Genomic DNA, 14,605 nt, shown 5'->3' with positions numbered 1-14,605 from the left:
GTTATGACGACATTGTTGATAAGTGGAAAATAATAAGATTTTCATATCACAACTTAAAAATGGAAAGTTTGTTGCCTTTCATCATTCAAGTTCTTCAGACTGTTTCGTGTGAAGCCATAACAATACGCAATCAATCAGACCTTATTAAATATATCAGTAGGGGCAGCTGAGTCTAGAAGCAAATGGCAACAACCAACGTGGCCCTTGAAAGCTGCTAGATGCAGTGGAGTGGAGGATGAGGAATTGGTGGCTTTGACGTCGGCGCCAGCTTCCAGCAGTAGCCTGACAACCTCTTCGTGGCCCCACTTACACGCCAAGTGCAGGGGAGTGTCCAGGTCTTCGTTCTCAGCATTCAGCATTGTGCAGGAGTAAGGCAATAGAGCCTGGACCATGCTATATGGGTTAGAATACGCCCCATCAGTGCTTAATACTTTTAAAAAAAGCTTTGAAGTGATTGAACCATTCATTACCAGATCTTCGTAATAGCTAAGGTATTTTAGCGAAAATTTGTAGTTTAAATTCCAGAAAGAGCGAAAATCAAAAGGAATTTGCGATGCAAAGTTAGACCCATCATATGATTCAGGAGACCTTAATGACTCTGTTATACAACTCCAAATTGTTTTATTGCCAAATTACTGTTGACTACTGAATGACACACTGCCGGATAACATACTAGCCTTCTCATCTTCAGAAACTAACACATCACAAGAAAGGCGCCGTTTGAATTTTGCCTTACCAAACATAGCCTCTCTTAGAAGCTATATGAAGCACCGTATTCTGCTCTTCATTCTTGGTGTCTGGAACAGCTCCGTGATTAAGCAGGAATGTCATGGTGTCCATATGACCCTTCATGACCGCAGCATGGAGTGGAGGCTGCCCATAGCAGTCCACTTCGTCAATTAACAAAAAAGGGAATAACTTGCTTTCGAACAGAACCTGTTGGGAATAGCTTATTTAAGAGTGAATGGTGCTAATTTGACTTATCTACGCGTCAACTACTCCGAGGTGCTAGTACTAAACATGGAGGATGCTTCTTGGGACGCCATGTTTAGTGCTCTGGGATCAAAGTATTATATACACCCATTTCTATATTGTGTGGTCGACAAATTAAATTGATAAACGATGTCTTCGTACGGCTGTCTACTTGACATTTACCATGCGGTGTTTAGTACTAGCACCTCCGAGTACTGTAGGTGACGCGTAGATAACAAGCCAAAGCAGCACCGAGCGAATTCTGTCTGGGCTGGCTCGCTTTTGAACATACTGTAATTTGTTCGGAATAGCTTTTGAATAAAACTTGTTGGGATGGCTTTTAATAAAAACTTGTTGGATACCGTCTTTGATCAAAATCTAGCAGTTTTTATACAAAGCCTGTTGGCATTTTGGCTTTTAAACAAAACCAACTGGGGTTAGCATTTCAACAAAAATTTGTTTTAAGTTAACTTATAGTCGACTCTGTTTGGGCTTTGCTTCCTTATGCTCGAAAGCTGTTGGGTACTGTTTTTTTATGAGCAAAACCGGATGGGAATAGCATTTACGCAAAACATAAATTATGAGGAGACTTTGAAATAAATCCTGTTAAGAATATATTTTAAGAAAAAAACTACCGGAAACTTCTTTTGAACGACGTCTAGAAATGCATTCTGAAAAATACCTGTTTGGAAAATCCTTTGAACAAAATCTGTCGGAAATTGCTTATTTTTGGACTCACTTATTCGTGTTAACTACTGATAACACTTCACCGCTAAAGCTTTGATATTATAAACAAACTAGGTGTGTTTTTATTGCAAATGATTTTTTTTCAAAAGACTGCAAAATACCTATTAAGTGACGTTGAAAAACATAGACTAAATGATGTAGCGGGGAATGAATTTGGCCTTTTGTCCCTTGGCATAAGCTTCAGTGTACTGAAAGACAATAAAGAATATTCATGAAACTTTCATGTAGAAGGATACTTACCTCAAGGGCATCAGTTTTTCCCTGTTCAGCACAGTGATATATTGCAGATCTGTCAAATTTATCAACAGCTTTTGGGTTTGCTCCCCTCTCCAGCAAGATCTGCAGAGCAGAAGCGTGGCCGTTCTGGGCAGCAATCAGCAGTGGCGTTGCTTGGTTCCTGGATATATTGTAAGGTTATTGCATAACGTCTGAGCACAAAAAGGAAGCCAGCGCTGGGGCACTTTCGGCCATGCTTTTTATCTTTCCTGTGTGGATATTCGTATTTACATCTCTGATCATCATTTAGTAAGGAGGTAAGATATTGTCTGGAAAACTGGAAAGTGTCTTTGGTATACTTACATGTCTGTCTGTCTGATATTTGCTCGTTTGTTAAGCAGCAGTTTGATGGCTTCTGTGTGGTTGCCGGCAACTGCATTCATTAGCGGGGTTCGCTGGAAAATGTCTTGTACGTCCCAGTACACATTTTGCTACAAAGGATTAGTTTCTTTGTTAGAGTTAAATGCCCTCTCGATGCTCTCATATTTGAAAAAAACTTGTGATTTCTCAACCTCTCTCCATGAAATCTCATCACGAAATATGCACATATTTTATACGTAGATTGTAAGGGAGGAGAATTTGCACAAATACTTATCAAACACAAGTCTGAGAGGAAAAATAGCTAGGAAAGGTAAAGAATAAGAAAGAACGAGAGAAACAGAGCAGGCCAGTGAACAATTTAATACAGAGATGATTAACTTCGACAGTGTTCACTGGAAGTTTACCCGAATAGGCTAGGGCATTACTTAAAGTTCTTTGCAGCGTCCCTTCGGCCCATAGCTGCACCCCTTTTCATTCCTATTGCTGTATCTCCGTTCATGTTCTTTCTCTTTTACTTTCCATGTTCTCCTAACAATTGATTCATAGTGCAACTGCGTGGTTTTTCTGTTACACCTTTCAAACCTTTTTACTGTCAGTTTCAGTTTGAGCGCTGAATAACCTCATAGGTCCCAGAGCTTGGTCTTTGGCCTAAATTCTATATTCTAATCTAATCTAGAGGTAGTCTGGTGAAGATTACAGATGCAAGTGACGAAAAGATTGGTGAAAGAAACGAGCCTTTTCTTGCTTAGTAAGGAGAGCAGTGTTGTTAAGCAGTGAAGAGAGGTATTTCCCGAGTTGAAGAATAACATCTCAAGTAGGCAGTTTTGTCTGCATCCAGAGCATCACGGACGAAGATCCTTGAATCCCAAAGTGAGATAAGGAAGGCAGACCACATCGTATATCATTCTTTAAAGAAAGCTTTAGTTTGAGAAAATGGAAATCGACTTGAGCTTCACCTGTTTAATGAAGGTTAGAGTGGTCAATTTTTTTCTTTCTTTCAGAAAATGCTAAATTAAATGTACCAAACAGGAAAGAAGGCAATGATTATGCATTTATACTTTACTCAGGGTTTCACAAGTCTGAAATGTGATTTCTGTGATCAAGTTATAGGAGAGGAGGGAATCTCCTTTGATGTATCTTTTTGCAGCAGTTAAATCTGCACAAAGCTGTTTCAAATGTCATAGAATTTATATACATACCGTGAAAAAAAAATTAACATAATAGAGGAAATTTCTTGTATATACCAGACTGTGTTTTGTTGATAGATCGCTGGACGAATTCCTTGGAAGTAAAATCTACTCCTGAGATGTTGGAGTCATTAACATAAAATTGTGTGTCATATATATATATATATATATATATATTATATATATATATATATATATACATACATACACATACACATACATACATACATACATACATACATATAAATACCTTCGCACACGCGTCAGTGATTAAGGTAATAATATCAACATTGCCGACGCTAGCAGCAGCGTGTAGAGGGGTCGCCATGGTGACGGTTTCAGCCTTTACATTTGCCCCCGCTGTCAAGAGAAGAGACACCACCTGGGGGAGGAAGCGAGTAAAGCACTGCGTAATTAGGCGGCCCCTGTTGGTTGGTGGAAGGCGAAATGTAATTCTCTCATGTAGTTGAGTAACCGAAGTCAAGTCTTAAGCCAGGGGATGTTTTTAGATTATTAAGTGTAATTCATATATTTTTCTTTGAGGGGAAGGTGCATATGGAAATTATATAGGAAAAGTGAGGCCAATTTGTATTTATTTCAGCAGAAGGGGGTGGGGGTGGGGGTGTGTGTGGGGAGGAGGTGAAATGTTATGTTAAAGGCTTTTAATATTTTTTGAATGTAGAATGTATGTTCCAGTATTCTAAATTAATAAGAGCAAAATACATGTTTTTTTTTTTTTGTTGAGAATAAGAATAAGTGGTTATGGAAAGTATTTGGGAACAGCAAGAGTAAATGATATTTTTTCTTATTAGGAAGGAAAAAATTATGCCAATGAGCCATTAATTCTATATATTTTAGAAGGAGTGAACATGTAAAATATTGATAAATATCAGAAGCTGAATTTTTTGGTTTTTGAGTAGGAAGAAAATCCTCATATTTTGACCTCTGGGTTGCAATATAGCACCATTTAGGAAATCATTATATAGTCCTTAATTTTCGCACTGTGAAAGCTAATGAAGTAACCAGGTGTTAGGAGCTAAATAGGAGAAAACTGTCCCTTTATCACTAACTTGTTTTCACGACGTTCGAAATTTCAAGACACAGGACCTGTGTGTGTGTGTGTCCGTTACCAGCAGAACTTACTTTCACGTGTCCGTTACCAGCAGAACTTACTTTCACGTGTCCTTTACCAGCAGAACTTACTTTCACGCGTCCGTTACCAGCAGAACTTACTTTCACGTGTCCGTTACCAGCAGAACTTACTTTCACGTGTCCGTTACCAGCAGAACTTACTTTCACGTGTCCGTTACCAGCGGCGTGGTACAAGGGCGTCTTCCGCTTGGTGTCTTGTCCTTCGAGGAAGTCTTTGAAGTAAGCCAACCCTTCTGTCTTGTCTAACAGGAATTCCACCACGCTCTGATGCAGGAATATAGAAAATGTTTATCATTTTCGACAAATTGACGGAAGGGTTTAATTATTTATTAGTCAGTAGAGTTAAGAGATTATTATTGCTACTACTGCATTTGTTCAGTCAAACATATACGGGTGTAATGCTCCCCATCATTTATAATAAGATACTTCAATACATGCAGTGACAGGTAAATTGTACATAACCTTCTTGAGCTTAACGGTCAGTGATACTTTTTTTTTATTTATTTATTTATGTAGATCTTGGAATAATGAAAAAGAGCCTAACGGTCAGTGATTCTTTTTTTATTTATGTAGATCTTGGAATAATGAAAACATACATATCAGCATCGCATAAGTCATTTTTGTGCAAGACGACAAAGAAGCCCATTTAAAATGTTTGCTTCAGTGTGAGATGAATCCCCTTAGGGCAGAATGCAAGCTCGTAGTTAAATATACATTCTATACATGATACTCGTCTAAATGAATATTCACCTTTTGACCTCTTGTGGCGGTGTGTTTGAAATGTACAATCATCATCTAATAATACTCATCTCGATAAATACAAAGTAACCTCATTTACCATCATGTGAAGCAAAATACACAGCACCTATTAAAACTCGTCCAGGTTAATACTCACATCGTGACCACCTTTAGCCGCGTGGTGCAAAGCCGTTTGCTTCGAAGCATCTGATTGGCGGAAATCCACACTGATGACCTCGAGGAATAAACTGACGATTTCCAAGTGTCCGTGTGACGCCGCTACGATGAGTGGAGTCATGTTTTGGGCGTCTTCTATCTGCAAGACGTAATGTTTTGGTTGTCTTCTGTTGAAGTTTGTATTCTCTGTTTACTGAAGACTGGTCTTTGCATTTGTTTGAGGGTACGGCGTTCTTTGCGTTATTCGGCGCAGATTTTGGCGAATTCGGAATTCTACTTTGTTTGTGGATTCTGAGATATTTTGTCATTTTAAGTTCGATTCTTACTTTCAAGCTTATTAAGAAGTACCGATGATGAAATTTATAATAAGGAAATTTCTAATCTACTTCTCATATTTGTCATTATATCTGCCGGGCATATGCAGATTTTACGGTCGGCATTTACTAAAGTTAGACTGATTTCATACCATAAACCGGCGTCACAAAACCATTAAAAGTATTTTAGGGTGGTTGGGTGACAAAGATAATTTTCCAGAACAGAAACTAGTCTCCGTCTTAACTGCTTCAGTCAAGCTGCTCTCCAATTTCCCTGATGTTTATTTGACCCCTCCTGTTGATTATGGTATATTTCTACCTTTTTAGTTGCTGTTTTTATATGCAAGTTTCAGGTTCGTGTACAAGTAGAAGTAGTTCAGTAACAGTAATGATAATTTATAAGCATTTAATAAAAGTTAATGAACCTTGAATCCATTTCATAACAAATGCAGATGACGTTAATAATGTAGACTACAGAAGTGTTAATTGAAATGAATAAGATGTGGAAACGAGGCATCAACTGTAAGGTTTGATTTTATATCATGAATAAGTTTTTATGCAACTGCAGAAAAAAGATGCAGAGAAAAAAAGTTATCAAAATCAAGCTTTGCTTTGGCATTTATTATGGCGAATATCTCCTCCAAGAAACTATTCATTACAGGTTTGCAAGTCAATTGATCCTGCATTGCAGTACAAACCCGGTTACCAGAGAGCTTGAACTGCAACAAACATTGGTATACTGGTACAAGCTGCAATGGACCATAATGAAAGCACTAGAGCAAGTCCAGTAAGATGTGGACGGGTGATCTATTTCGAATTTTTAAAGCCAGTTTTGTCGTCCACTATAAAAGGCTATGAATTGGATCCGTACTTATTATGGTCACAACTCAAGATATATCTTAAGGGTTAAGGTATCTTAAGGATTTATCTTACAAACTGATGGTTTATTCCTGGCTTCAGGACCTGTAAAGTTCACCTATTCTTGTAAAACAGCGCTATAACAGTGCCAGATATAATAAGATTTTTCGACTTTAATATGCCTTCCATATTTGACAAACTTGGGGAGATTCTTTCAGCACGACAGAATACCCCTGTGATCACTGCCATAACATTATCTAATCCATCATGCTATTTCCTATTTTTCAAGCACTTAAAGCCGTGACCACTGCTGACCTGCAGTTAATATTCTGCCTTACCTGTACTTACCTGCACTTGCGCCCCGCATGTCACTACTAAATCTTTAGCGGCCGACATGTTGCCTATCATGGCTGCAAAATGGAGTGGGGTTTGTCCATATTTGTCCTGAGCGTTGACATCTGCTCCTTTATTTTTCAACAGGATGATCATCGACTCGCTGACGGGTTTGTACTCTGTTCCTTGAAAAAAAAAAAAAAAAGCCTTGACAGAATGAGTTTGATTGATTTTTTTGCTCTTCAAGAAAAACGATCTCTGTATGTCACTGACTTTTAAGGTCCTTTTAGACATATGAAGTGTCACTGAGAAGGGCATTTTTCATGTTTTTGGACAATGGAGAATAGTAAGTTCTGTCATGCAGATTTTGCTGACCACAGTAAAACCTTCCCTGATGGGTTGGATGGGTGACCTTCACAGGCTCGCCAGCTCACCTGTTGTGGACGAGACTGTAGGTCCAGCAACCTTAGCCCATGTTTGCTGGGAAGTTTTAAGGGGTTAAGTCTGCCAGACACCTTTTAAAACAATATTAAACCTCATTCCAGAACTCTACCAACCCCCTCCCATCCATCCAGGGTCTTTTTTTTTTCCAGCCTGACTGAACTGGAAAAGGTAGCTACTGGGAAATGGCGGTTAGCCACAATAAAGAGGGTTTTTGATGATAATATTAAGAGTGGAAGATAGAGCCATTAACTTGAAATTTACTTTCTGTAAATTAGGAAGTTATCAGTGTATCATTATTTGTTATCTTTAATTTGTTTTAACTTTTCTCAGTGCGGTTTACCCTCGTATTTTATTACTTAATTACCGTATTTCATTATTTTCCTTTGTGAAATTTTTTATTTATTCAAGTGAAATAAAAATGGAAACAGTTTTGAAACCAGTATCATGAATTTCAATAATTCCTCATAACGTTTATTTACGACAGTATTGGGACGCTATTTTGACAGTACAAGAGTGAATCTTAAGGCAGAAATTGTGAATGAAAAGTGTCTGGCCCATGAAGAGTTTACCTGATTAACTTGACGACTTTGCTTTAACCCTACCTTAAGTAACCAAGTGTTAATAATATATATATATATATATATATATATATATATATATATATATATATATATATATATATATATATATATATATATATATATACATATATATATAACATATACAAACATATATGTATATGTATATACACAAATATTAAGCTACAAATGTATAATATACAATTCGCTCTACTTAGGGAATATCACCGAAGGGGAATTATGATTGATAAATAATTCAGTACCTGGGAGACTCGAACGCCCTACAGTGCGTATCAACCACTTTCAGTTGACATGCTAATCACTCTTGACAATCGAGTGGTTAGCACGTCGAGTCTCCCAGGTACTGAATCATTTATCAGTTATAACCCCTTCAGTGATATTCCCGAAGTAGGGCGAACTGGATATTCAAGGACATTTGTAGCTTAATATTTGTGTATATAAAATGTCAAGGTGATGTGATAAAAATTCAAGAATATATATATATATATATATATATATATATATATATTATATAATTATATATATATATATATATATATATATATATATATATATATATATATATATATCTATAACAAGTTATATTTTGCTTATACACACCAAAACATCTCACGCATAAATGCTTACTATATACACATTTTTATGAATAAATTCCACAACGACCTGAAAAAATTCCGATATATATGCATGCGACTCTCGGAAATATTCGATTGTTGATTGATTGATTGTTTTATGTAATCTGGCGTCATAAAATTCCTCGAGTCTTTACTCACCAGTCTGAATCTGGCTCGCTTCTTGTCTCAGCTGCTGTCGAGATCTGTTGAAACGTAGATTCAGTTTTACTGCCATTGTCATTATTAGCATACATTTATTATTTGATATGGGTTGCATTTGATTAACAGATTGGCATTTATATAGTTTCCGATTTAGTGGAGAGAGAGAGAGAGAGAGAGAGAGAGAGAGAGAGAGAGAGAGAGAGAGAGAGAGAGAGAGAGAGATGTTCACACTGAATTGGCATAGTTTACTATTATACATTATTGAATGTAATCCAGTCCAGTTCAGGTTCGTACAGGTCAAGCCCGAGTTCACTAGGCAACACCTTTCCATCACCTCTGTATCATTGTGCAAGGTCTAGTGTTGGCCTAAAGCTAGTTTAATCTGTGCTTAATCTTGCTAACTTAAGATGCCTCTGTTAAAACTGGATCGGTAACCCATTAGTAGGTGTAAGCCTAATCTAGACTTGCTCAGTGTGTTGGTCGTGTCCAGAGGTCAACACCTTACCATTACCTCTGAGCAGTCTTTGTGCAAGGTCCAGAGATGGCTTAAACCGGCTTAATCTATCTTATCTTGTTTCTTCAAGATACTAATACTGAAACTGGATCTTCAGTTTTATAAGCTTCCTGGAAAAAAGTCGGGCAAATATAATCATATCTAGCTAATGTTCGCTAAGGTATTTCATCATCAGGCAGAAACTTGACCGGTTATTGTGCTTTAACTATCAATTAGTGTCTAATTACTAAAGGTGTTCAGACGTCCTTGTTTATTTACCTGACGGCATAGTGCAGGGGCGTCCTCTCGTCCTGCCCTTTGATGTTCACGTCGGCGCCGTACTCTAGCAGTAGCCTGACTGCTTCTGCGTGGTTGTAGCGAGCGGCGTAGTGCAAGGGTGCTAGCTGGTCTCCATCTAACTTGTTGGGGCAAAAGCCTTCTTTCAGTTTGATGCGCACGGTGTCCGTCTTACCCAGTTCTGCCAGCTATTTGGAATTGGGACGTTATTGATCTATTTAGATTTATAGAAAATGCACTTAGTTGATAAATGTGGTATTTTTTTTTTTTTTTGCAAATGTACAACATACATAGCGGAGCAGAAAACGTGGCAAATGAAGTGAAGCGGAAATTGTGGCCATCTCTTTACAAATGAATGTTATATAAATTGGAGTAGAGAATGTGGTCTCTCTTTGGAATGTATTGGATTCTTATTAAAGTAAGGCATATTAGGTGTAGTAAGGCGATATCAGAGAAGTTTCTTGAACGATGCTGTTAATAATAATAATAATAATAATAATAATAATAATAATAATAATAATAATAATAATAAAAACTGAGAAACATGAAGAACTATATGACAATACTTTCATAAAGTTTCAGTAACGATAAGAAATTTATGGATAGGGGTGTGTGTGTGTGTGTATGTGTGTGTGTGAATCAAGTGGCCAGGTTTTGGTGTACTGCCCTTAGGAACGTGTGTATACTAATTAAGGAAAAGGCTGGAATGAAGTACGGAACAATCTTGGAGGTCATAGTCGACTGACAAAACGAATAGTTGTGAAACCCTAATTATATTTTTAGCAAATAAAAAAAACTCTAGAAATGGAGGGCACAAGTTACAAGGAAATGAGAAACTGTATATTTGCATCATTTAACATCACCCTTCTAACGATGAAAATCCATGGCGTAATCTGTGCCTCAAATGCAGTTCCTCTTGGCGTTTGTATGCCTTAACAAATCAAAAGTACTTCCTTCATATCATATAAAAACTGAGATATCCGCTCATTATTGTTATTTCTTAGATAAAGTCTTCTTTCTCGAATGCTCCTGCACTGCTATGAGAATTTTTCAGTGAAAATTTCAATAGTTCAATAGGATTTATGCCTTTATACTTGTCCATGGTTAAAGCAAGAATTCACTGGTCCCTATTGCAAGTGCCCCGTAGCGGGGTAGTGCCGTCAATGCACGTCATGAGGTGCACTGTAGGCATAATTGAGGTTTTTGGCAGCGTGCCTTCGGCCCCTAGCTGCAACCCCTTACGTTCCCTTTACTGTATATCCTTTCATATTCTCTTTCTTCCATCTTGCTTTCCACCCTCTCTTAATAATTGATTCACAGTGCAACTGCGAGGTTTTCCTCCTGTTACACCTTTCAAACGTTTTAGTGTCAATTTCCGTTTCAGCGCTGAGAGACCTCATAGGTCCCAGTCTAAATTCAATTCAATTTAATCCTATTGCAAGTGAAACGAGAGGCCACTTATCAGTCTGTCAATTAGAGAATATAATTAAGGCATATACGACTAGTGAAGATAAAAACCAACCTGATACACAAATAATATCTGTGTGACTTGATCAAGTTTATCACTACGAAGTCAGAGATTGAGAAACTGAGGACTGGTAGCTTACCTGGTGTAACGATTGATTCAGGTCACGCTGCACGCAATAATTCTCGCTCAGAATATTGACCTTGCATAACCTCTCCTGACTCTCTTTTGTGAGAGGCCTTGTGCGCAGAGGAAAATGAAGATTAATCATCACGCACATTACAATGGTAATGAGAATATTTGCAAGATAAAAACAATTAGATAAACAAAAACACATCTTTGTTTTGCTTAGTAGAAGATTTGATAAAGTCTCTAAGTTTAATCAGCCAAGCCCAAAACATTTGATAGGGTCACTAAGCCTAATGTTAGGGTAGATGATTTAGGCTAACCTAACCTTCCCTAACTAACCTAAATAATCTAATATCTCGCCTAACCTAACCTAGCCCCCTTATGCCTTGCCTTGCCTTGCCTTACCTAACCTTACCTAACTAATCTTTTCGTGAAAAAAGGAGCTTCATTTTGAATTCATTAATGCACCCAATAAGAGAACTTTACTCACGCGTATGCATCTTGATCAGACTCGTTGTGAGGAATCACTACAATGTCGGCTGAAAAGAAAACTTTAGTTCTCTCTCTCTCTCTCTCTCTCTCTCTCTCTCTCTCTCTCTCTCTCTCTCTCTCTCTATATATATATATATATATATATATATATATATATAGAGAGAGAGATATATATATCAGACAGACACATACACAGATATATATATATATATACATATATACAGGCTGAATAAGGTTTGGAAATGGGAAATGACATGGACTGAAGTTCTGTACGAAAGTAAAATTATACAGTACATAAGTTTAATGCAGTCTGCATTGTTGTACAGTCACTAATAATGCTATAACAATGAAACTTTATCTGAAGGATTCTGTCGATCAGAGAACAAAGCTTGGAGTACAATATTACGAGTAAAATAACAGGTTAGAGTTAGAAATGATACCGTAAGGAAGGAAATTACGGAAGTTCCGTAAGTAGGCGAGATGATAATGAAGGGGGAGGTGGAAAAGGACTGCACATGTAATTCGCGCTAATCCTGGATACTGATATATGACAGTGTTATCCAAGGTTAGCTGGATTCCTGTGGGCAACAAACTGGTTGGAAGACCCAGTCGTACTTGTATAAGAACTATGTGAGGGGAGACTGGAGATCAGTGGGGATTGAGGAAGAGAAAGACGGGAAAGGAAGAGAAGGCACTGGAAAATGAGAGAGAGAGAGAGAGAGAGAGAGAGAGAGAGAGAGAGAGAGAGAGAGAGAGAGAGAGAGAGAGAGAGAGAAACAACGATTTTCGTACCATCTCTCTTTTTCTGTTCCGAAGCTGCCTGCCCCATCGACCTGCAATAAAAATATGGAATTAGTCTTTCTGGCAGAGCATCAGTAAAATGACGCTTCAGAACAGGATTATAAAAACCTTTGGCATCAGAACAGATAACTACCCACGAGTCATCTAATGAAATTCATTATGCAATACTCACCATATAGACACTTGGAAAAGAAAGGATTTAAGGACGTGTGCGCAGAGGCAGGAAAGTATTATAAAACTCATTTAAAACAGGCACTCAAAAGTACAATGCATTGGTTACCGATGTGCAGAGTTTAACTTTGGGAAGGGGCGTGGAGGGGTATGGGGGTGGTGGGTTGTCGGGTGCCACGAGCCTGCTGCGCAACTCGGTGACATATCTTGTCTGGATCTCTTTTTAGGCATACAACTTGTCAAAGTAATAGCAAATAGTAAAGCAAGTAAATTTCAAGGAGTATATAAACGATTATTTAATGGTCACGAATCTTTGCATATTATTGAATCGTTGCATATTATTGCAGCCTAGCACGTGATTGGTCGCTGATGGTGATCGAGTCTAGGTGAAAGTAAATCTTCGCCCTAAAGATTAGGAAAAGAGCAACTCCCTAGCAGTCATGAAATGATGATAGGTTTAGATCTGATTAAAGCGGTTTTTTTTTTTACATAGCTAATGGATGGTATTTGTCATGTTCTAAACTTATCTGAAACTGTGTGCTAGCCGGACGAGTGACGACGTTTTTTTTTAATACTACTGAGGTACTTGCATAATTTTATGCATTGTTAAGGGAAGTTTAATGGAAGTGTATTTCAGCAACAATGGGTCTGGTCAGTTCCTGGATGGTGACCGATAATGAGAAACAGGCGTCGTCGGCCTATAAAACTCCCATGACACCATCTGTAGGACAAGGGACTTAAAAACTGGCAAACAGCTCTTGGGAATAAAGTGTGAACGACCATGAGTTACAATGAGGCCAGCCGAGTGAAGCTCTTACAAGCGGGTGGAGCAAATATAAAAATATATATAAAAATTGTGAATTTGCGTTTTTTAGTTCTATTTTTCAGCTGAAATCTTAAAATCTACGTGAAAGAGGTTTCAGTTGAATGTTTAAGTTTGTTCCATATTTATAAGTCAGGAAGTTGTCACCTGTACCAAATAACACGCAGTACAGGGTCGTCCAAGTTGTTTAGGCTAAGGGCCACTCATGAGAAAACAAAAAAGTCATGATGGCCACCTGTGTATATGTGTATTTATATAAAAAAAGATAAATATACTTTTACTTATTTTTCTCTTGCGGGCCACTTTCAAAATCTAACAGGTCACTTTTGGCCGACGGGCGTGTGGTTGGACGGCTCTGACGTAGTATTGGAAATGCAATTAATTCCAACAGTTTTGCCTTTTAACTACTGTATGTGAGGTTCAGCAACTCAGTTTCGTAGAAATTTTTGTTGCTACAGAATCGTGGCACGTACGATCTTCCTGAAAATGTCGCCGAACCGCCGGAACTTGAGAAGTTCAGACTTGGTGCAAATGTTTTTTTTTTTTTATGTTGATCAGGCTGACATGAGCCTCACTTCATAGTTATTTTATTTATGTTATTTACTTTTTCAAATACTATTTTGTTCTCCTTTGTTTATCTTTTAAAGTTTTTTCTTCTAAATTTCTTTTTCCGTTCTGGGCTATTTTGTGGAAACTTTTCACAGAACAGAGTAGTGGGAAGGATTAGAGAACTATAGAATATATATATATATATATATATATATATATATATATATATATATATATATATATATATATATATATATATATATATATACTATATAGCCAATACGATATATCAATAAACAAGATATCAATTATCCAACAGTACACTCGTACGCACGTTATCTAAATCCACGGAAAATTAATATATATCTATGTACAACTGTACTAACAACCTAACACATTTATCTTTTCATTTCGTCCGTTTATCAGACACGAAATACTTCAGGGATCAAGATCTCAAGATAAAGGAAGAATGAAAGAGCCCTTTCAATATT

At 37.4% G+C, this 14,605-nt stretch overlaps 1 protein-coding gene and 1 long non-coding RNA gene across 3 annotated transcripts in view; one reads left to right on the top strand and one right to left on the bottom strand.

Moving 5' to 3' along the window:
• The window catches only part of LOC136830190 (uncharacterized), a 137,958-nt gene that overhangs the window by 16,754 nt on the left and 106,599 nt on the right, over window positions 1-14,605 (top strand). The window lies entirely within an intron of this gene.
• LOC136830188 (transient receptor potential cation channel subfamily A member 1 homolog) overlaps window positions 1-14,605 on the bottom strand; it is a 28,143-nt gene that overhangs the window by 12,074 nt on the left and 1,464 nt on the right. For both annotated transcript variants that reach the window (XM_067089456.1, XM_067089457.1), the window contains exons 2-14: window positions 12,563-12,603; window positions 11,769-11,817; window positions 11,292-11,388; window positions 9,667-9,872; window positions 8,892-8,935; window positions 7,091-7,260; window positions 5,551-5,709; window positions 4,797-4,919; window positions 3,754-3,885; window positions 2,299-2,426; window positions 1,960-2,116; window positions 737-936; window positions 141-393 (exon numbers count right to left, since the gene is read on the bottom strand). In XM_067089456.1, coding sequence (XP_066945557.1) covers window positions 141-393; window positions 737-936; window positions 1,960-2,116; window positions 2,299-2,426; window positions 3,754-3,885; window positions 4,797-4,919; window positions 5,551-5,709; window positions 7,091-7,260; window positions 8,892-8,935; window positions 9,667-9,872; window positions 11,292-11,388; window positions 11,769-11,817; window positions 12,563-12,599 — 1,755 coding nt within the window. In that variant the 5' untranslated portion in view covers window positions 12,600-12,603. The remainder of the gene's footprint in view (window positions 1-140; window positions 394-736; window positions 937-1,959; window positions 2,117-2,298; window positions 2,427-3,753; window positions 3,886-4,796; window positions 4,920-5,550; window positions 5,710-7,090; window positions 7,261-8,891; window positions 8,936-9,666; window positions 9,873-11,291; window positions 11,389-11,768; window positions 11,818-12,562; window positions 12,604-14,605) is intronic.

The sequence above is a fragment of the Macrobrachium rosenbergii genome, chromosome 46 (assembly GCF_040412425.1).
Source record: "Macrobrachium rosenbergii isolate ZJJX-2024 chromosome 46, ASM4041242v1, whole genome shotgun sequence".
Lineage (NCBI taxonomy): Eukaryota > Metazoa > Arthropoda > Malacostraca > Decapoda > Palaemonidae > Macrobrachium > Macrobrachium rosenbergii.
The sequence above is the reverse complement of the archived record's forward strand: the minus strand, read 5'-3'. Positions and strand labels throughout refer to the sequence as shown.